This window comes from Rhododendron vialii, chromosome 13a, assembly GCF_030253575.1.
Source record: "Rhododendron vialii isolate Sample 1 chromosome 13a, ASM3025357v1".
NCBI classification, from domain to species: domain Eukaryota; kingdom Viridiplantae; phylum Streptophyta; class Magnoliopsida; order Ericales; family Ericaceae; genus Rhododendron; species Rhododendron vialii.
The window spans coordinates 10761618-10783964 of record NC_080569.1 but is presented as its reverse complement, the minus strand read 5'-3'; the positions used below and the strand labels follow the sequence as shown (position 1 = coordinate 10783964).

Sequence of the window (22347 nt, the reverse complement as noted above, 5' to 3'; positions counted from 1 at the left end):
TACTAAGGGCTTTATATCTTAGTATCAACTTGTTTGCTTGTTTGCAATAATATATATTGCCAAATTAACCCTAAAAGGGTTTTGGTCAAGCGGATTTGAAAAAGCTAATAAGTATTTTCAATATTGCATGTTCAAATTCTATAGAGGCCGAACATTCGACACATTGTGGCTATTGGGGTTTTGCTAGATCATTAACTTCAAAGTCTTAAAATTAGCCGAAGTGCGCACAAGCTAATCTGGACATCCAATTATTTATATATCCAAGTCAAAGTATATATTTTTTTGCGAAGAGTATTCTATAACTAACACATTGTAAAATTTTATCAACGCTGCGTTAAAATTCTGGAGCTGCCCTTGTCTATCACCTAATTATGAAAGATCAGATTGGCCGTTTTTACCATTAGTGCCTCCATATTTTGCTGAGTAGGAAAATTATGGCAAGGCATGGGCATGAAAATAAGCTTTTGTTCATAAAATTTGTGAAAAACGTCGTCTTATTCGTAGGCGGGTGCAAATTTGAGGTTTCCACTAAAGAATACTTTTTGATTTCTTCCTTATTCAAAAAATTTGCGTTTATTAGTTTTGCGCCGAATTTTTATGTAATATTGGTTCGTCTCGATGAGAGGAATCGAAAAAAGTAAAAAATATGACATTTACATAAGTAATTTTAGAAATATCCAAGAAAAAAAATCCAAATAACTGATTTTTTGAGCTTTTACTTTGATATTTTTTAAAATATTTGTGTAAAAATTATAATTTTTTAATTTTTTAAATATCTCATTGAGACGGACCAATATTATATAAAAATTTGGCGCAAAACTAACAAATACAAAAAAAAAATTTAAATAAGAACAAAGGCTGCTGATTTTGCCATTCTCTTTTTTTTCAACGTCACTCCCCTGCAAATGTATTTTTTATGCAAAAATATACTTATAGAAAAGTGACATTAATAAAAAAAAAATGACAAAATCATTTTCTAGAACAAAACCCCAAAATTGTGATCCACGACTATCGAAGATACTGTTTACGCAATAGCGCGAACTCACCGGTCACCCTAGCTTAAAAAAAAAAAAAAACGCGTCCGTCTGTCGGTCAACTGAAATGGGAAAGGACGGTACTTTACCGTCACCCGAAAAAGGAGAAAGTTAACAAAGTTACTAGTACTAGGAGTACTACTTTTTACTCTCTCCGTCCTGAATTTTTTATCCGGTTCGCAAAACAGAATGTTAAAAATAATATAATTTTTTAAAAAAAAAATTCAAAATTTTATCACAAATTAAAAATACTTATTGATATCTAGTAAGTTATTAAAAAAAATTTAATTTTTTCTTATAAAAATTATATTATTTTTAACATTCTATCTTACAGACCGGACAAAGAATTTGAAATGGAGTGTGTATATTTTGGAGGTAGGTAAAATCTGTGATTATTTAAAAGTCGTAATAATGCGTTAAGAGTAAGAGATTCGCATAACCTGGGCTGGGAATATATGTTTCTGCCGAGCCCTAAAATACTACTCCTACTACACTCCATCAGAATCAGCAACTAGTCCAAATCGAACAAAGCTCCAGCTGCTCCGGCCACGATCGGCCGCTCCGAAACGATAACAGCCGGTAATTCTCTCTCTCTCTCTCTCTCTCTCTCTCTCTCTAACTCTGTTCGTCGTCTCTCTATCTCTCTAGTAGTTTGTTTCTCTTTGCGTTTGTTGTTTTCCATGAGGAATTTAGATGCTTGAACAGTTACAGTAAATAGAAGAACCAAACTTTTCTAGGAACCGGATTGGATCACTCGAGAAAATTAAACAAAAATACAGAGTGGACAAAAACTTGACCACTTCGAGAGGAGATCGAACCTCCAACTAGGTCACTTGGAGGGATCTCAGCCCTAAGCCTTTGGGCAGTTCTATGTTATTCTTGCTTGGTAAGCCAGTTCTATGTTAGACTCGGTTGGTCTTATGTTGATCTATTCATGCAAAATTACTGTGCAATTCTGTTTAAGGTGCAGTTGGCTAATGTTTTTGGTAGACTGTGACATACAGTTCTTCTTGTTTTATCCTTTGAAGTAAACAGACACCGAATTTTCAGTCGTTAGAAGGAGTCGTATCTGTTGAAAAGGAAAATAATTGATTTTGGATTTCACTTATTAAAAATTCATAATTTCTGTCAATTTTCTTGGTTTAATTTGGGGATTCTATCTCAAAACGCCTCATTCTTATTTCACAAAGGGAACAGTTTTGCTTCTGAATTTTACTGCATGCAGAATTGCTGTATCCCTTGTTAGTGTATGAAGTATGAACAGATATCTCTCTCGAGCACAGGTTTGGGTTTGGCCGGTGTCAAACTAAGAAGGGGAACACAATTAAGCCATAGTATCTTTGGACTCCAAAACTTAAGGCTGCAATCAAGCACTGACATCAAGGTTCGGTTCGCCTGACCAAACTTAAAAGGAAACAAAATTAAGGGAGATAGTGTTGGATTCAAAAGACTTGGGACCGCAATCTAGTGCTGACATCTAATAAAGACCAAAACTGTAGAAACAAAATAAAATTTCTATTGGGGCCCACCCTTGTCGCTTCTTTTCTTTTTACTTTTCCCTTTTTTTGCTGTTGTTGTTGGGGGTTTGGTGTGTGTGTGTATGTGTGGGCTTTCAATCGGTGCCTTTCTTTTCTTTTGCCCAGGGCCTACGCACGCTACCCCGGGAAGAAAACCCAATTGAGAAGGTCTGTAGGTAGATATGCTTCTCTGAAGTTATTAGAGGACACAGATGTGAATGTTGGACAACGATCATTGTTTTTAATATATAAAAGGTGGACACATATGTGATTGTCGGACTACGATCATTGTTTTTAATGCATAAAAGGTAAAATAATATTTAGCTTGATGTGAGCTTCATCTAAATGACTGTAAAATGTCGCACAGACACGACACCGACACTCTGGCATGCAAATTTTAAAAAAATGAAGGACACCACACGTTGGGGTCACATTTTAAACATTGTTGATCTGTTCAATTATATGAATAGAAATAGCTAACAATATATGCACCTCTTATCTTATTATTGTCACAAAATTATTCCAACAAAATGCATTTCATTACTTATGGGTATTTATAGTCAATAAACTATCATACGTCACACAAAGAAGAAAGACTTTTCTAAGCTTCAACAAGTGACATATTTAGAAAAAAATAGGGCACTTCGGATTTGAGTGTTGGGCACGTGTCCGAAGAGTGTCGGTGTCCGAAAAGTGTCCAACACGGGTACGTAGGCTCCGACAAAGTGTCCATGCTACATACAGTAATGGGTGTTTAGTTGTCAAATGGAAAAACAAAGGACAAAAATGAAGAAAGAACAACTCTTATGTGGTTTCCTGGGTTTTATTTGTTTGTAATTTTTGACATCGGACAATATCAATCGACCCACCCTGCCACCCAATAGGCCTTTTTGATGAAATCAGAGTATCTGCAATCACCCGTAACCATACATATTTCCTCAATCCGAGTGTTTTTGTGCCCCTGGCGAGATTTGAACACGAGATCTTTGGAGTTACTCCACAATGAAGACACCATGTTCACTCCTAATCCACCAGCTGACCTGTTCAGGGTAGGGTTTTATTATTCGTTGTGCTGAGTCTGCTGACCAGCTGCAATGCTATAACTGGAAAATAAAAGGAATGGAAACTCTCTTATTCAGTATATTAACTGCATATAACTCTGCCAATTATTACTGGTATGTGGGTATTTTACTGGTTTGGGGGTATTGTTAACAGGAGTTAGCATTGGGAACCATTATTGCTTTTCTGAATCTGGGATCTTTATTGATTAATTATAAAGTCGCTCAAGAAATTGGAACTTCCATAGTACATGACTTGCCATTTTGAGTGACTTTACCAGGATGAGGACAATACACCGCAGGTATGTATGATTAATTTCTCCCAAACTTCACTTTGATAAATTTCTAGTTGACTTTTGTAAGTGGTTTCTGTTATGTGAAACCATCGCAATTTATTTTCTCATTGTGTTTGCAGTGGATTCTCTAAAATATCGAATGACACTGTCCGACTGATAATTATAACCATCATGGGAATGATCTTTGGATATTTTATTGGAGTTTCATTTCCATCTGTTTCTCTTTCAAAGGTATGTTTCCTCATGATTTGCATAGACCAGTCTTGCATGATACATGTATCATCCGTTTGATTCATTGTGAAATCTTGCAGATTGGTTTACCTTCCAGCATTATATCATCTTTTGATGTAGCATTCAATGACAATTGGCATAGACATGTTAGTGACCACATCCCTGAAACTCGTGCTTCGACTGATACTGCACCACCCAAGGTAGCTTTCTTGAGTGATTTAGATTTTCTATTTCTTTATTGCTTTTGCTTAATTCTGCAGTCAGCTGTCATTTTAGGCCAGTGATTCGTAGCTCCGAGAAAAATGTAAACAGAAATTTGGTAATTATACTGTCAAATCTTGACACCAGATTATGAGCGGATCCATGAAGTTATTCGCATTACATAAGTTTTTCTGTGGCAATCAATGCTAAGGATTAGTTATGAATGCATTTTTAGATTTGGTTGTCATGTTTTCATCAAGTTGCTTATTTTTAATTAGATCTGAACAGTGTTTTAAATAGCGAAAGGCGCACCGAGGCGCAACAGTCCCTTGGGGCTTTAGCACAAGGTGCGGCGCGCGCTTTATTGACGCGACGCAGAAAAAAAAATTCCTTCGCAAAGAGGCAAATTTTATTAGAACAAGTTTTCAACACAAACAAACACTTGTAAAACTTTCAAATGTCATAAAACATAACATGTCAATGGTTAAACGAAAGTACCAAACACGAAGCATAACATATCATCCATGAAAAGCTAACATAATAATGTTTAGCCTTAGAGACGTAACAAAAGGATTAAAAGCAATAAAATTTAGAGTCATGCATAGACATTAATCATCATTCTCAGAACCAAGAACTTCATCTTCAATTTCATCATCATCTGATGATGATTCTGATTTATATCCTTCCACATCTTCCTCCTCCTCATCATCCGTCTCCCATTCTCCCTCTTTAATCACCTCATCTATAAGAGATGTCTTTCCTCTTGAAGCCTTAGCCTTTGGAGCTGGTTTTGCCATTTTCGTGATAGGTGTTGAGTCTGTTGACTTTGAACTTGATGCTCTAGTTGTTTTCCTTGGTTCTTCATCTCCAGAAGTTAAAGCAACATCCTCTTAATTCAAATCATCACCCTCAAACACAGCTTCTTCCTCCATCTTCCCAACCAACCATTCATTGCTCTCATCAATATCTTTCAAGGATATAGGATCAATGCGATCACGTTTGAGGTATCGGCGTCTCAATGCTCTATTGTACTTAACAAATATCAAATCATTGAGACGCTTTTGAGCTAGTCTATTCCTTCTTCTTTTTTGTGAATCTGCATTAACAATTAATTATACAAGGGACTTAAATTCATGATCATACATAACTAAAGGAAGTCAATGAATGAACTTGATTATCATATACTCACATGCTCAAAGACACTCCAATTACACTCACATCCCGAGGAACTACAAGTAAAGCTAAGAACTTTTACGGCAAATTTTTGCAAGTCAGGAGTGTCATGACCAAATGAGGCCCACCAGTCAGCTTCACACCATAGCATATTGATATTGGAAAACATTCTTAAAAGTGCAACTCTTAGGACTTAAATTAGTTACTAGATTAAGGTTAACATGATGATACCTGGTGCCCTTGTATTTCTTTGTCTTATTGCCATTGGGTTATCAAAGAGTCCTTCAGCTCTCTCATATTTCATCAAGTCGGCACAAACAAGGTCTTGTGTATCATTATTGGGAATCAACTTTGTGATACATTTGTATAGGCCTCCAATGACTTCTGGAACTTTGCAAGCCTCTGGATCTTTGTAAAAAAATTCAGGATTTAAGTAAAAACCAACTACATGCAAAGGCCGATGCAATTGGGATTCCCACCTCTTGTCGATTATCTTAAAGACTTCATCATACATCTCCTTATTTTGATTGAAGGAATTTGCAATAGTTTCTTTAGCCCGATCCATAGCCTCATAAATGTATCCCATTGGAGGCTTGACTTCTCCATCAACCAATCTAAGTACCTTAACAAGTGGGGATGCGAACTTGAGGGCAAGGAGCACATTCCTCCAAAATGAGGCCATCAACATGACTTTTTCTACATGTTTTCCTCTTTGTTTTTTTGCCCATTTGCTATTGCTCCACTTCTCTGAAGTAAACATCTTCCTTTAAGTTTCCCTTTTGTTCATAAACTCTTTGCAAAGTCAAAAAAGCGGTTGCAAATCGAGTTTTTGCCGGCTTAACGAGCTCCTTCCTCTGGGTAAATTGCCTCATCATATCCAACAAAGAGGGTCGATTATAAATATAACCATGAATCATTATTGCCCTTTCCCAAGTTGTCTTCAAATTTGGTAACTTAAAAATGTCTTCTAACATCAAGTCCAAGCAATGGGCAGCACACGGAGACCAAAACAAGTGAGGTCGTTTTGCCTCCAACAACCTCCCTGGTAATTGTTATAAATAAGTGGTGTTAGAAGTTAGAACTAGAAGTCTAGAATAATAAGTGATTTTTAATTGTTCATAACTTCAAGTAAGTAACACAACCAAATAGCAAATTACAATTCTCACCTGCCGCCACATTTGCCGCCACACTATCCATAACAACTTGAACCACGTTTGCTTCTCCAATATACTCCACCCACCCATCAAGCAATTCATATATCATTTCTGCATGCTTTACAATTCTAGCCGCATCCATAGATTTAAGAAACATGGTCCCTCTCGGAGAATTTATCAAAAGATTCATCAATGTTCTATTTTTCCTAATAGTCCACCCATCGCTCATTAGCGTACACCCATATTGTTCCTGGTCTTTTTTGTACTCCTCCATCAACTTGTTAACATGTTCTACCTCTTTTTTTAGGAGAGGAACTCGCACTTGATGATAAGTTGGTGGGGGCAAACCCGAACCGTATTACCCAATAGCCTCTATCATTGGCGCAAAACTATCATTGTTCACAACATTTAGAGGTATCCCACAATCATATATCTACCTTGCAATAGCTTGATGAGCCCGGTTTTTCAATATTTTCTTATATGGTTCATTCTCATCAATTTTTGGTTGTTTGCCCTTGGCTTTTCTATTTTCCACCACCACCTCTGGTTCAGGAGTGTAGTAAGTGTCGAGAGGCCCTATGGTTCTTGGTTTCTTAGGCTTAGAATGAATAGATGCGGAGGTTGTGCTTCCGTGAGTAGAAGATTTCTTTAACGGGGATTGGATTCAATAATATCATCGCCCAGGTCCAGGTCATAATCATCATCATTCATTGCATCATCAAAATCTGGTATAGACTTAATTTGACTCTTTGCTTCATCCCTTTTACGTATAAACTCCCTCATCTCCTCTCTAACCTCAGGTGGGCATCGGCAACATGCCGCCGTATTCCTTTTAGCTCCTCCTGCAAGGTGTTGCTTGATTCTTGACACACCCCCATTTTTCACTTCGTTACAAAATATACATTTCAACTTGGTATTATTGTGTGGATCAACCTTTTTCGCAATACTTCCAACCAGGGTCCTTTTTACTAGAATTTTCAGATGTCATTTACAATTAACAAGTAAAAATAATACATAAACACATATAGCTGCTGGAAAAAAAAATACAAACAAACAGTGGAACAGACCACTGGCTTGGTAAAAATAAAAAACGAATAAAACTGAAGAAAAAGAAACAAAAAAAGAAAAAATTGCCCAAGACTGAAAAAAAAGAAAAAGAAAAAAAAAGAGGTCCAGAAGATGAAAAAAAGAAAAGAAAAAAGAAACAGTCGATTATGTCGACTGAAAAAAAAAAGGAGGAAGAAAAAGGAAAAACTTGCCCAGGACTGCACTCTTCTTCCCTCTGAAGAAAAAAGAAAAAAGAAGGAAGAAGAAGAAGAACCAGAGGTCCAGAAGATGTCGGAGGAGGAGGAGGACTGGAGGAGGTTACCTCGCTGAAGAGTGAAGCCTGAAGCTATAATCTCGATCGATCGTCGATCGCCTGTTGCTGAAGCTGCTCTGCTGGTGCTGGGTATGAATCGTCTTTGATCGATTAGCCGATTAGGGTTGAAATCAGACTTAGAAGCCAAAATTATTCAGTGCATTGCGTCTGTTTTCTGCAAAATCTGCACAGTTGGATCAATTTTTGGATCAGAAACAAAAGGCGTGCGCCTCTGTGCCTTGCGCCATAGCGTGCGCCTTGCGCCATAGCATGCGCCTTGATGTTCTCTGCTATAGTGCCACTCTTCAAAGTGCAGAAGCTGCGCTGCGCTTCGCGCGCTTTTTAAATCACTGGATCTGAAGCCTGATAGTGATTTCTTTCCCACTGATTCGTTGGAATCTGTATTACTAGTCCCTTGGTTTGTCTTGATATCTCATAATTTTTTTGTACCTTGAAAATGACAAAAGTTCCTATTCATGTGCTCTAATTGTTCTTAATGCTTGTAGTGTCATTAGTAGTGCTTGGGATACCTGCCAAAAAACAGAAGTGTCAAATTCAAGTGTTGGCAGTTCAACACAAAGAAACTGTTGTATAGATGTTGTTTGACATGTATATCAAAAGAGAATAGCTATGACATGTCCATGAAGCATAGGACATATCTCTACAAATATCCTCAAGGCGGTGATATCAGTAAGGGAGATTGCAGCTTCATAGAACTGATAGCTTCTTAGATAATGTTTGGCTTAAGTTATGTCATTCTCTGCAATCTCGTGTTATGGGCTCCCTTCAAGCACATTGTGCTTTCCAGCTAAGTAAGACCTAATATTTTATTTTTATTTGCGTTAATAATAATTTGCTTGCATTTGGTTTTCCTCCCAGATATATGTTCCTACGAATCCCCGTGGTGCAGAGTCATTACCTCCAGGAATCGTAGTCTCAGAGACTGATTTGTATCTGCGAAGGTTATGGGGTGAACCTAGTGAGGTATATGGTTTATAAGATAAACAACTATTTTGTGATGTTGGGGCTTGTAAATTGTAATTGTTTAGTAAAAGTTTTAGATTGCTGGAATCAGCTGTACCTTTCAGATATTTTAGTTTCATTTCAACCCTCAAGCTGACTATGAAGACATAGGACTTCGGAAGTCCAAATAGAACAAAAAGATTGTTTTTTATCCCTTTAGCTATGATATTCCTATTATCATGACACATGTTACTTGATTTTAACTGAGAGATCAGTTGTTAAAAATTTCTCATCTGAGGCATAAAGCTAAAGGTTAGAAGTTCCACTGGCCTTTGAAAACCTAGTGTTGTTTGTGATGAGAAGGTAATGGACCTTTTACTCCTAGAAAATGTTTTGACTGCTTGTGTTCTGAGCATGCTGACAACTTGTGAACACAGGCGCCACATTTTGAAATACGACAGGTTAAAACAAGTGCGAAAAGAATCGGTCTCCTACTTTCTATTGCCTCAAATTTCGCATGATTGTTGGCTGTAACCTGAAAAATGTTCTGAAATTTCCAGGATTTAAAAAAGAAACCAAAGTACTTGGTTACGTTCACAGTTGGATTGGACCAAAGGAACAACATTGACGCTGCAGTTAAAAAGGTAACACAAATGGACCATTCTGTTGCATGGATGTACTATGTGGTATGCTTGTTCTGTATCTTATTCTTTTTCAGTTTTTGACAGTTTTCTGAGGATTTCCAAATTTTGCTTTTTCATTATGATGGCTGGACCAGTGAATGGGACCAATTTGAGTGGTCACAAAGGGCGGTTCATGTCAGTGTAAGGAAACAAACAAAATGGTAAGATTATTCAGCTTTTTACAACTTTTTTGTGTTCTACCAGACTACCACCGTAACATGTTCGAAATAGGAACTTGTGAAAGAGAGATATCATGATACCCTTTTGCAAGGAAAAAAACTGACAAGAAAATAGAAATCTGTTTTTAAATAATATTGCATCCTTCTGTAGATTTAAGGAACTTGCATATAAGATTTGCTTACCACTTTTATTGAGTTCCCAACTTCCTGCTCATGTGAAAGTTGGTCGCTTCCTGCATCTGAAAGTTTTTTATCTTTTGCAGGTGGTATGCAAAGAGGTTTCTGCATCCTGAAATCGTAGCAGCCTATGACTACATTTTCATCTGGGATGAAGATCTTGGAGTTGAACACTTCAATGCTGAGAAGTAAGTTTTTCTTCTTTCTTTTTTTCTAATTCTTCTCTTAAGCAACACCAAATCCCAAATTTGTTTATCCTTTTCCTCTATGCAATCTACAGGTATATTCAACTGGTCAAGAAATATGGTTTGGAGATTTCTCAACCAGGTCTTGAGCCCAACAATGGATTAACTTGGCAGATGACGAAAAGGAGAGGTGACAGAGAAGTTCACAAGTAGGCTTTAGATTTCACTCTCAGACTCTCCATCCTTACCACACACTCCCCACCCAAACCATAAAGTAAACAGGTTATATGACATTACAGTCCCATGGTATCCTGTATGTATGACGATGCATACACAGATACACAGGACAGTCAGGACACAACCTGGGCATGGAAGGGATGGCTGTGCATATTGCATGCCCAGTTGGCATTGCACTTTCCAAGCATGTCTGACAACTCGTAGGATAACTGTACCTAAAAGTCCTCCACTGTGTTCTTTTTTGCCATGGTTGCTTACAAATGATTAAGTGCCCATTCTTAATGCTCCATGTTACACTAAAGTACTGTTATGGATTTACATGTGGACTAAACTCGGCTTACTTTTTTTCATGGTGTCCTTTGACTTGAAATTGGATAGATCGACTCATCGACTGCTTAGACAAATACCCACACCTAGTACATGCCCCCCGACTCTAAGTAACCAGTGGTGGTGTTATATGTGCTTTGATGTAAGGCTTGTTTCAAAAGCACTCAGTCTCTGCAGAGTTTCAAGTTCTCAATTTCTGGATTTGTGGACAGGGTTACAGAAGAGAGGCCAGGCTGGTGCAGTGACCCACATTTGCCTCCATGTGCTGCGTAAGCTAGCTCTCTCTCTCTCTCTCTCATATATATATATATATATATATATATATATATATATATATATATATATATATATATATATATATATATATATATATATCTGTGTGTGTGTGTGTGTGTGTGTGTGTGTGTGTGTATACATAATTACATATGCGTGTGTCTGTGTCGGAGTGTTGCCCATTGGTTTTAGGATGGATGCCTCCATTATTTTGAACATGACTCTAAGCCGCCTAGAGGGTACTCCACCTATTGCCAATTGGTTTTAGGTTGGATGCCTCCAAAGTTTCTAATAGCAGGAATTTACAACATTTCTTATTTATATGTGTTCAAAGAAGGTGACTTTATTAAGAAATTTCTCAAATCTATCGAAGCATGTGACCTATGTAAGTGTGCACCATTGTTTTTATAAGCCATAGGTGTGCTCTAATTATACCACATTAGGGCATATGTTGTGCAGTTGTACGTTTTTTGAAGTCCTGTTCTACATACCAGCATGGCCTGTTCTCCGGTATTTTTACTGTTAGAAACTGGAGAATTTCGACTGAAAACTTCTGCAAAATTTGAGGATGTATATCTAGAGCATTATCATTTAACAAACTAGGTGCTGTGTCTGATGCATGCATTTCTTCACACAAACGCCATTCATTTATGACACAACTGCACCTTATACCTCGCTACATAGTCTGTATCTAATTTATTTTTTGGTTATTCTGAATGTCTTTAGATTTGTGGAGATCATGGCCCCTGTGTTTTCTCGGGAAGCATGGCGCTGTGTTTGGCATATGATTCAGGTGTTGTTTCTATGTCAAATTTTCTATTTTTGGTGCTTTTAAGGTTTCAGCTTTTTGGAAACAGTAGTTTTGTCCAAATTTTGTATCAATGCTAAGTTACTAACTTGCCTGTTTGTGTGATATTATTCTAGAATGATTTGGTGCATGGATGGGGATTGGATTTGGCCCTTAGAAGATGTGTGGAGGTAGTTTTCTCTCACTTTTCTTGATGATGAGTTGTTCCTTAAAAATGTTCAGTTCTTGAGGAATTGTATACTAGACACTGAAAGGCTATACCTTTACAATGCTGGAACTCTCTTGATTGTTCACCAAGGTGGTGAGATGAATACTCTTACTCATGCAGTATTTTCAGGTGGATGTGTGCTGCAAAAACCAAACCACATTCTTAAAGTGCCAGATCATATCTTTTGATTGTCGATAAAAGATTTGAAGAATTAGACCTTGTGACTAATCTTCTGTGTTGGAAATTGGGTCTAGCAAAACAGTTTCTTAGGTTGTAAACGTTATCTAGATGAGAGCAATCTTTGTTTTGCGCTCCTATGAGTGCTTCCTACTGGCTACTGTTAATATCCTGTGCATGTTGTACGACATCGTCTTCTTATCACAAATATTCTGCAATGATAACTACTCTCTCTCTCTCTCTCTCTCTCTCTCTCTCTCTCTCTCTCTCTCTCTCTCTCTCTCTCTGTTGGCTTTGTTTACCATCTGGGCCTGTCCTTGTCAAAATCAAGAGCTCTAAATCTTGTAGATTACATCTGCGTCTGTTCAGTAACAGTAGATTTGGACTTTTGTTTTTTGTCTGCAGCCTGCACATGAGAAAATCGGCGTGGTTGATTCACAGTGGATTGTACATCAAGTGATTCCGTCACTCGGGAACCAGGTGAGTCATCATTAGCTTGGGTGTGACAATATGTTTTTTTAATACTTGTGTGTACTTTTTGTGGAAACTAACACAAAAAAAGAGGAAGAGTGAGAGGATGAAAAAACAAAGACCATATATCATTAAAGAGGAACAGAAAGAACCAGAGCATTACTAGGAAGGTTCCTCTATCGATATATGCATATATCCTGATAAGTTGCTCCTCGCGACGAATATTAGTACTTGGGAGTAAAATTTTACCATCTCTGGATATTACTTCTCAACATCCCCAGTCCTTGTTTCCTAAGTAATTTTAGTTTCTATACATTTATAATTGATCTTCACACAACATATTATGGTGATTTGTTTTTGCAATACTCCCAGGAAATGAAAGCCAAAACATCCCTATCATTTTTCTCTCAAGAAATTTTGGTACAATGAATATCACTAGTCTAGTTGTCATAAAAAATAAAAATAAAAAGTAATCCATTTAGTTGTAAACAACTTTTTTTCAAAAAAATCGATCCACCACATCAAATACATTTCAGGTTGCATGACCAATACATCCATACTTGGCCTTTGTGCTCAATCTGCCTAAATTTGTACACAACTCTTTTCAAAGTTACTGGAAATGTTTTTATGATGATGGGAGCCTGTGACTGTTGCTAAACCGCACAAAACTGATATCAGAATATGTCAACATGAGACAAAGCACTAGCACGCTATGCCATGCATGTGGTTTCCTGATAATAGGTTTTCACTTTTTTCTTTTACAAGTTTTCAGAAAAAATTTTACTCTGCCCAATTCTCAATAAGTTTTTCTATCTATCTCTCTCCACTCATTACTTCAAAAAAAATTCTCAAAAATTAAAACCAAACAAAGTGATTTGTTACTCATTGTCCTCGCCTCAATACCGATGTCTTTTCCTGTCCAACGTAAAGCTTCTTTTAATCTTATTTTCGTTGGAACTGGAGTCATTTCATTCCCCCTTTTCCTTTCTCCTTTCATATCCAGTGCATAATGGTTTATGCATAGGGGCAGTGAACATAATCGTGCAGCTATCTGCAAGACTGCAATGTCATCCTCTATTCCTCTGTTATAAGGATTTTCTAAATGTATATAGTTTTGAATTCCTTTTTTTCTTTTTTCTTTTTTCTTTTTTCTTTTTTTGAATATCAAAGCATGCTCATAATGGGCACCCATGGCTGTTAGCTCTAAACATTGTAGTATCTGATGAGAAATGCCGTGGGATGGAACACTTGTCCCTATGGTGACATGTTCCCTTCAGTCATCATTTTATTTTTACCCTTCCTAGGGTAATAATACTCTAGCAGCTCATTTGTTTTTTTTTTTAATTCTTTGGTCATGTTTCTCAAGATCTTCAGGTACTTATCAAAAGCTAGCAATAATAATAGTCTCTCGAGATCTTTATTTTTGTCGTTCATTCTGATCTTTTTTTGAATTGTGCTTATTGATCTGAATTTTCGGTGAAATTCAGGGCAAGCAGGAAGATGGCAAGCCTCCATGGCAAGGGGTATGTATATGTACACTCTGATTGTTTTCAGCTTTTCTTTATCGACTATTAGTGCAAAGTGCAAGCCCACAATTTGCAGAGCTCCGCCCCTTTGATTCTTTCTTCCAAATATTACGGAGAGATTGTTCTGTTTGCAGTACTATAGTTTGTACTTATGGATAACAAATTCTATCGATCTTATTAATGAACTTGATTGTGTACTATTAAGTAATTTGTTGTTAATTCGTTCACAGGTGAGGGAGAGGTGCAAGAGCGAGTGGGCTCAGTTCCAAAAGCGTCTTACTGATGCAGATAAGGCATACCTTTCACAGATTGGAAAGGGTTAAAATTTACATGTGAATGTCTTGTACATACTTTTTTTCCTCTTTCTATTTCATCTCTGTCCTGAGGTGTTCCATAGCTCCATTCTTTGGCGCGATGTTTAATATATTTTCCGATAGTTGTCGTAGCTACATTTACTGTAGTCGTGGACTTTCATAATCAGATTAGGAGGAAATTTCCCCCTTTTTGTGCATAACATTTCCAGCTTTGGGGTCCATATTTCTTCTTCATTTTTTATCAGACGGTCTGACCCATATTTCTTCTAGCTTATGGGTTTTTTTTTTTGATTTATTTAAGTGATATACACTTGGATATTAGGATTGTTGCCCTAAACTAACTTGGTTACTCTAGAATATTATGAAGACAAACTACAACTCATCCCTGAACACACGTAAATGCTAAAGCTTAAGGTTTCAGTAGGTGTTTCTATTGCCTCGAAATACTGCATACAATCTGTCCACAAGAGGGAAAGAAAGTTTGCAAGTTTTGTAGCGGGGCGGAGCGCACCTATGGTACTTCAGTAGGGCGAGCGAAAACTTTCGTTTGGTAGGACGACGAAAGCGTTGATATTTATAACAAGAGACTCTTCAGGGTCCTGTTTTAAAGTAGCATGTGTTTGCTCATTATAATCACGACGGATTATTTTTTCGAATCTTTTAAAGTTTTTGTCGCCTTAGTTTTGCATCAATTGTTATTATTTGTCTTTATTCAAAAAAATTAGTTCGGGGGTTCATATTTTTTTATTTTTTGTATTTCTTTTTTGTCAAGACAAACCAATAATCTACAAAATATAAAAACTAATAGACGCAATAAAAACTTGGATGGAGAAGGAAAAAAAAATCTGGCTTAATTACTAAGCCAAAACACCATAGCGAAGTGGATCAAATAGGTTACAATTAACTTGTCAAAAAAAAAAGGTTACAATTAATATTCACAATTCCTAGGCTTGAGGTCCGATAATCTGTTTAGGGGTTTCTTGCACTATTGACGTATGTAATCTTCTTCCTTCACAAACTCAACATCGAAACGCAACCTAATAAACTTCAACTTCCTTGCAATTTTAATTATTGTGTGGTAGAAAACTTCTGATTCGTTGCAAAGAAGGGGTATACTTACCTTTGGTAGGTAACCCCTAATCTTCTGTTTGATCTCATCTATTCTTCTCTTTAAATATTGGGAAAATGTATTCTTCTTTATACCCAAGAAAAGTTTAAGGGGCCGAGAGCCCTTTGCCCAATGACATCAAGGATGCATTTAGTCTCTAAGAAAAAAGAAGCTAGGAGTTCACCTCCTCTTCAAAGTGTCAATCTAACTATGTTGATGATATTGACTTTTGCCGGGGGAGAAAAAAAAAACAATCAAAAGTACAATGGGTATTAACCTTATTTTTAAAGAGCCCTTGAAGTGAAACTCCTAGGATCTCATGACCATTCTCCGACTACTGTAACTTTGAGTTTCCCCGGTAAATCATCCTATGATTGTGGGGGTTGCTGTTAGAAAAGCAGTATGTATATAGTAGTACTGATTTTGAGCCTAAATTCTACTATTATATAAGAGAGAATCTTGTTTACAGAGCGGCTATAAACAAGTGTTTACGGAGCTCAATCTCGATCATCCAAAAGTATTTTGGACGATCCAGATTTTAAAAAAACTATTCGCGTGAATAGTTAAACTATTCTAGCAAATAGTTTTTTCAAAATCCGGACCATTAATTGTCAAAACGGACGGCTGAGATCGCTCAACTCCGTAAAGAAGCGACTCTGTAAATAAGTTTCTCTCGTTATAAAATGGTATGGTTGGTGATGTTAACAGGAAAACCAAGGACTGCTGTGGCTTGGAGTGGGATTCAAGTCTTTTTCTCTCTCCCACCGGACACTTAACAAAATTTTAGCTTGTAGGTCGCTTGCATTTTGCTTCAATTGGCAGGTACCGAACGCTCATATTATATTAAACGTCTAACAGATGTGTACAACTTTCGTGACTAGTGTATGGAGCTTGATTGTTTAATATCCCCCATGAAATCATGTGAATCATTATGCTCTAACAAAATGCTGATTTTGTTTAGAAGAAGTTTTGGACTAAAACACCCCTTGGTGCACCAAGAAAAAGTAGTATATATGTATGTATACATTTTACGAAGAACAATAATTCACGCAAACCCCTAGGGGTTGGCCAAGTGGTTTTGGCCTGGGACTTAAGGGTTTGCTCCTTCCTGACCCAGGTTCGATGGCCATTCCGAGGTGAGTGTAAGTTGGCCAGGCCAGGCTTGTTCGTTTTAAGTCTCAAAACCTCTAGGCACGGTTTCAAATAAATTTTCTCTATCTCTCTCCACTCATTACTCTTAAAAATCTCTCTCAAAACTCGAACTGAACAGGTCCGTAACACTTTGATGATTAATCTAACCAAGATGACATATTGTAAATTACCCGTATCTATATGTTTTATGTATTTATTCATACTGCAAAGACCTAAAAGCTATTTTCTTGCTTTTAAGCAGGGACGGAACCAGGATTTGGTAAACTCTAGGGCCGAACTATGAACAACAAGATTTTCAAATTTCAAGGTTTAGGAATCTAATAGTTTGTTTAGTTTAGGTTTTGATGGAGGTTTTTTGGATAATGAGTAGAGAGAGATAAAAAGATAAATGAAATTAATAATTAAAAGGAAAACTTATGGGAGACCGTGCGCAAATAGAGGGATTGAGTTTTGGGACCCAAAACGAACACATTTTTAAAGTATTTAAATATCTAAATAACACATAATACAAGATACAATACCTAAGTGTTTTTAACAAACAACAAAAACTAATATTAATATTAAAATTTGAAAGGAAAAAAAAAAAAAAAAACCGCGGATGGACCATACGCCCAAGAGTACCTCCGACTCTGCTCTGAGGGATATATTTTTCTTTTTGCGTATGAAAAATGATGGAAGGGTCAATCAAAATACTTCACTCTACGTTAGTTTGGCTGGCTGGCTTTGCTTCTGCTAGCCGTTAACTCCCTCCTGAAACTGGAAAGAGGTTACTTCCAATCAACAAAAGGGTACCGCCCGAATTAACGGCGTTACCAACCAACAACCACATATGCACTCTGGATTTAAAACAGAGCAAGAGCTACATTCTCTCACAAGTCTCTCTCTCTCTCTCTCTCTCTCTCTCTCTCTCTCTCTCTCTCCATTACTCCACCCCCGGTCGATCTTCAGCCATATTCTTCACACCTTGCCAGGCCAGGGAAATTTCGGAATTTGTTGCAGCCATTTCTCTCAAAAGTCATTACTACATTTCCAAGGTCTCTCTCTCTCTCTTCGTTCCTCTCCACACATGAACGCACATATGAAGTTGTTCCTTGATATTAGATGTTGTTTGGGTTGGTTTTTCTGGAGTTGAAATCAGCTGCGGAGCAATGATTTGCGTCCGAAAGGGGCAAATTAGGAAAGAAAATTTTACCGTGAGGTGGTATTTAAAAATTACCTCTCATTCTTCAAGTTTCTACAGAATGTTGTTGAGAAATCAAAGAATTTTAAATCTCGAGATATAATTGATGCCATTAATTTTTATTTTTATTTTTTGGAAAATTGATGCCATTAATTTAGTTACCCATTGTATCATCAATGGTGTGGTTGATATGTCTCTAGGTAATGTGACTCTAGCATTTTTTATTTAACATTGATCAATCACCATGTGAATAGATAGAACCTTAGGAAACTAATTTTATCAGTGTTAGTAATATTAGTCCATTTATTTTTATTACAAATTTTTTTTTTTTTTGAGTAATTCAGAAATTATAAGCGAATATTAGGAATTTTAGAAGGCTCCTGCACTTCTACGTCGTTGAAGTTAGCTAGGTCTAATTGCATTTTTTTCATTTAATTAATTTCTTTACAAAACTCCAAATTAGTAGCTGCATTTTTTTGTACTAAACAAGCACCTAATTAACTTTTGATTTAACCAATAGAGTGGCTGCCTAATCTTATATATTGCTTCTTCTTTTTTTTATTTTTTATTTTTGAATATCAGGGAAGATCAAATGGGAGAAATGTCAGGGTACCAGTTGGGTGTGATTGGTGCATTGTTTCTTTCAGTGGCCTCGTCTGTTTCCATTGTCATCTGCAACAAGGCATTGATGAGCAATCTTGGCTTTCCATTTGGTAACAATATTAATTAATTTATTTATTTAATACCTTCTTTAATAGATTTCCCTTTTCTCATTTTTCTTCTTCATCAATTTATCTTATAGTATTCTTTATTCTATATTTGATGAAGATATATAATCAATAGTAGACGTCATTTTCATTTTGGTGGTTACAACATCACTGTCACTCAGTAATATAAATATGGTTTTTATTTTTTTTTAAATTTATCATCACTCATGTATATGCATGGTGTCATATAGGGATTTTGACAGATTGTCTTAATTTCTTGTTTGACATTTATCTAATCTTTGGTTATAATCTATGTATATAAGAGTGTGATCGATTATTTTTTTTCCCCAGATAATGCTATACTGCTCAATTTTCTACAAAACTCCCGTACACTCGATGTGGTATTTGTGGTTCTTTTATTTTATTTCAAACAAAACCATCTATATATCATCGAGGAGTGACGCTTCCAATTCTCAAAGAATGCCGCTAGAATAAAAATTCTAAATGGGGTTTTCGCATTATTTAAAAATTTGTTTGCAAATTGTTTTCCTTTTTCCACCAGTTGCCTGTCATTTGTTTCACTAAACATTTATGTTAAATGTTTAATGAAAGAAAAGGAGAGAAAATTGTTTTAGTAACGGATAAGTTTTATGAGTAAAATTAAAATTTTCATGTACAGAAATAGAAATTGAATTAATTCATTACTTAAATTAATGAAGCACTTTTAATAAGTTAGTTTTTATTTTAAATCATGAACTTACATAGGAGTTGTGGAGGAAAAAGCAAAGAGAGGAATCTGAGACGTTTACATTCTTTCTCCTTTCCCTTTGTTTTTCTTTTCCCGCAGAAACTCTCTCATTAGTATGGGTGATTTTTAGGGGAGAGACTGTTGATTGATGAGTTGGCGCCTAACTACAATAATGATTATTGGGTACTCCCGAAACATCGTGTACAACTATTTACTTGATATTCCAAACCAATGAGTTAGAAATTATGCGAGGCTGCCTTTTGCCTCCTAATAACTCGACGTACAAAAGAGTGTGTTCATGTTCCATTACGTTAGAACTTGTCGAATTCACTACTTGATTTTTATTTTTTATTTTGCTCAACTCACAACGTGATTTGTTAGGAGTACAACGTGAAGAAGTCACGTGACGATACTCCAAGCTCGTCGAGTAAAAACTCTCCAATTAATTAGAGGAAAAAAATGTATTACTAAAAAAAACTCTCAATTAATGTTTATTTGTAATCAAGTTTGATGATGGAGTATATTTTTTTTATTAGTTTTTTTTTTTTTTTTATTTCCCTGCGCAGCTACTACCCTGACTAGTTGGCATCTGATGGTAACATACTGCACACTTTATGTGGCTCAACGCCTCAACTTTTTCGAGAGCAAGCCCATTGACATGAAGACCGTCGTCGTTTTTGGTATTTTAAATGGACTTTCCATTGGATTTCTCAACTTAAGCCTCGGCTTTAACTCTATCGGATTCTACCAGGTACGTCCGTACGTACCTGCTTCTTTTTCAATTTTATCTCCCTCCATTAATTAATTAGGTCTCATTGCGCTAAGGTTTTTATTTTTTAAGTACTTATTTTCTATTTTACGAGACATGTTATTCTCTCACAATACATCATCTTAAACTCAAAAAATAAATCACATAAGTATTTATTTTCCTTAGCTAGCCTGTGTTAATTTACTCTTTGGTACTCTTTTATTAACTTCGCAGATGACCAAGCTTGCAATTATTCCTTTCACCGTGCTAGTGGAAACTATTTTCCTAAACAAGCAATTCAGGTTATGAATTCATAGTCATGCATGTTAATTAATTAAAGAAAATCTCTAGTACCACTTTCACTTGGATTTTTTTTATATAATGATGATCTCATATATATTATGTGCTTGAATTTTTCTTGCAGCCAAAAGATTAAGTTCTCTCTCTTCCTCTTACTAGTAGGAGTTGGAATCGCCTCCGTAACTGATCTTCAGCTCAATCTTCTTGGCACAGTTCTTTCTCTTCTTGCTATTGTAACAACATGCGTCGGCCAAATTGTATCCTCCTTCATTGAATATTCCATTTCTTTTATACAGAATCGTTCCTCGTTAATGTCGCGCAGTGGCATTGCCGATCGTAATCACAAGACATACATACGAGTTATTTGTTTTAGCACATTGCTCTATTGAGTGGGGATTTTTTTTTCTTAACATATTTGTCTATTTCAGCTAACAAACACCATACAAAAGAGGCTTAATGTCTCGTCTACCCAGTTGCTCTATCAATCTGCACCATTTCAAGCAGCCATTCTATTTGTCACGGGGCCTATGATGGATCAGTACCTCACCAAGAAAAATGTCTTTGCCTATAACTATTCTCCCATTGTCTTGGTAATATAATTTCTCACCAATCTTTTTCTTTGTTAATTTATTTATGTGTATTTTTAGCGAGTATGTGATTTAGGAATACGTCTTCTAATATATATTGCACAAATGGTCATAAAAAATTGGGATTTTAGTCCTCATGTTTGGAAAACACTGCGGACTCTGCTAGTGATATGGAATGGCTTCAAACATGGGGACTTTAAACTAAAACTTCGTATTTCGGGGACTAAAATTGACAAGTTGAAATATAGGAGACGAGAATGCCTCAAAGGACATATATACCTTGAGGACTATTAGTGGATTTAGCCCTGACGTTCATATATAACGGCTAGAGCTGTTGTAAAATTGACTAATTACAGATTCAAGGCCTTGAACCTTTTTTGTCCTTCTTTTGCAGGGATTCATCATCCTTTCGTGCGTAATTGCCGTTTTCGTGAATTTTAGCACATTTTTGGTGATAGGGAAGACTTCGCCAGTTACATATCAAGTGCTCGGGCATCTTAAAACGTGTCTCGTTCTTGGTTTTGGCTATACATTGTTGCATGATCCTTTCACGTCAAGAAACATCGTCGGAATATTGGTCGCCATTCTCGGAATGGTTTTGTATTCATATTATAGCACACATGAGAATAAAAAGAAGCAATCAGGGGATCTCTTGCCAGCCTCTCAGGTACTCCCTCCTCTTCAACCTTTTTCAAAAACAACTCATAAACCAACTTTTCGACTTTTTCAAAAGGAACCCATTTTGGAGAAAACATCAAAAAAAAATTGTTGCTGTACTCTGCTATGAGAATCTATCTTGCCAAAAAAAATGAAAAAGTAAACTAATTTAAAAACTGCAAGTTATTGGTTTGGTGTGATTTCAGATTAATGGCAAGGAAACTGCAGCACTTTTGGGGGTGATTAGCAAAGGTCAAGAAACAGAAAAGTCATGAGGCCAGTTATTAAGAAATCAGCAGCCAAAGACTCTCTTTCTTGTTTAAAATGATGATGACAGGGTTGCGATACAAGATTTTTTGTAAGTGAAATTTTATCATCTTTCTTTCAGATCTTTGATGTGTAAAGAAGTCTGATTATCGATCCTTCAATTCCTTTGTAATAAAAGCATTAGCTAGCTAGCTCTTGATTAATCAATTGTATCGGTTTTTCCTTTTATTCATTTGCCTCCAGATCATCATATATATATGGAGGGCATGGCTTTTGCCAGAATATTCGATTTCCTTACTGTTGTGGTTTGAAAGTGAGGGGAAGGAGAGGAGTACTACTGC

General features: G+C 36.4%; 3 protein-coding genes across 5 annotated transcripts; 2 read left to right on the top strand and 1 right to left on the bottom strand.

Moving 5' to 3' along the window:
• The first annotated feature begins 1444 nt into the window (after window positions 1-1444).
• On the top strand, window positions 1445-14752 carry LOC131314913 (uncharacterized). 3 transcript variants are annotated; one of them, XM_058343841.1, is made up of 16 exons: window positions 1481-1613; window positions 1740-1920; window positions 3767-3911; window positions 4025-4136; window positions 4217-4336; window positions 8904-9008; window positions 9548-9631; window positions 9716-9831; window positions 10113-10214; window positions 10307-10420; window positions 10988-11044; window positions 11775-11841; window positions 11973-12026; window positions 12647-12721; window positions 14200-14235; window positions 14469-14752. In XM_058343841.1, the coding sequence occupies exons 3-16, from the start codon at window positions 3892-3894 to the stop codon at window positions 14559-14561; spliced, it is 1155 nt and encodes a 384-aa protein (XP_058199824.1). In that variant the 5' UTR covers window positions 1481-1613; window positions 1740-1920; window positions 3767-3891; the 3' UTR covers window positions 14562-14752. The 3 variants fall into 3 exon arrangements, with proteins under 3 accessions (XP_058199823.1, XP_058199825.1, XP_058199824.1); XM_058343840.1 differs by lacking the exon at window positions 1740-1920 and having other exon boundaries at window positions 1445-1613; XM_058343842.1 differs by lacking the exon at window positions 1740-1920 and having other exon boundaries at window positions 1472-1613; window positions 3831-3911.
• LOC131314914 (uncharacterized) lies at window positions 5785-8387 on the bottom strand. The gene is made up of 2 exons (XM_058343843.1): window positions 6677-8387; window positions 5785-6552 (listed from the first exon to the last, which is right to left on the bottom strand). The coding sequence occupies exons 1-2, from the start codon at window positions 6936-6938 to the stop codon at window positions 6242-6244; spliced, it is 573 nt and encodes a 190-aa protein (XP_058199826.1). The 5' UTR covers window positions 6939-8387; the 3' UTR covers window positions 5785-6241.
• A 2936-nt stretch (window positions 14753-17688) lies between the features above and the next one.
• LOC131314911 (UDP-xylose transporter 1) lies at window positions 17689-22298 on the top strand. Its single transcript, XM_058343839.1, has 8 exons — window positions 17689-17846; window positions 18575-18705; window positions 20014-20198; window positions 20430-20497; window positions 20620-20752; window positions 20924-21085; window positions 21477-21749; window positions 21946-22298. The coding sequence occupies exons 2-8, from the start codon at window positions 18585-18587 to the stop codon at window positions 22012-22014; spliced, it is 1011 nt and encodes a 336-aa protein (XP_058199822.1). The 5' UTR covers window positions 17689-17846; window positions 18575-18584; the 3' UTR covers window positions 22015-22298.
• The last annotated feature ends 49 nt before the right edge of the window (window positions 22299-22347 follow it).

Coding starts and splice junctions, on each gene's coding strand:
- LOC131314911 (XM_058343839.1), top strand. CDS start 18,585: ATGGGAGAAATGTCAGGGTACCAGTTGGGTGTGATTGGTGCATTGTTT. Junction 20,498..20,619: donor TTCCTAAACAAGCAATTCAG/GTTATGAATTCA, acceptor TTTTTCTTGCAG/CCAAAAGATTAAGTTCTCTC. Junction 21,086..21,476: donor ACTATTCTCCCATTGTCTTG/GTAATATAATTT, acceptor CTTCTTTTGCAG/GGATTCATCATCCTTTCGTG.
- LOC131314914 (XM_058343843.1), bottom strand. CDS start 6,938: ATGGAGGAGTACAAAAAAGACCAGGAACAATATGGGTGTACGCTAATG. Junction 6,553..6,676: donor GGCGGCAAATGTGGCGGCAG/GTGAGAATTGTA, acceptor AACAATTACCAG/GGAGGTTGTTGGAGGCAAAA.
- LOC131314913 (XM_058343840.1), top strand. CDS start 3,892: ATGAGGACAATACACCGCAG. Junction 3,912..4,024: donor ATGAGGACAATACACCGCAG/GTATGTATGATT, acceptor TTGTGTTTGCAG/TGGATTCTCTAAAATATCGA. Junction 9,009..9,547: donor TATGGGGTGAACCTAGTGAG/GTATATGGTTTA, acceptor TGAAATTTCCAG/GATTTAAAAAAGAAACCAAA.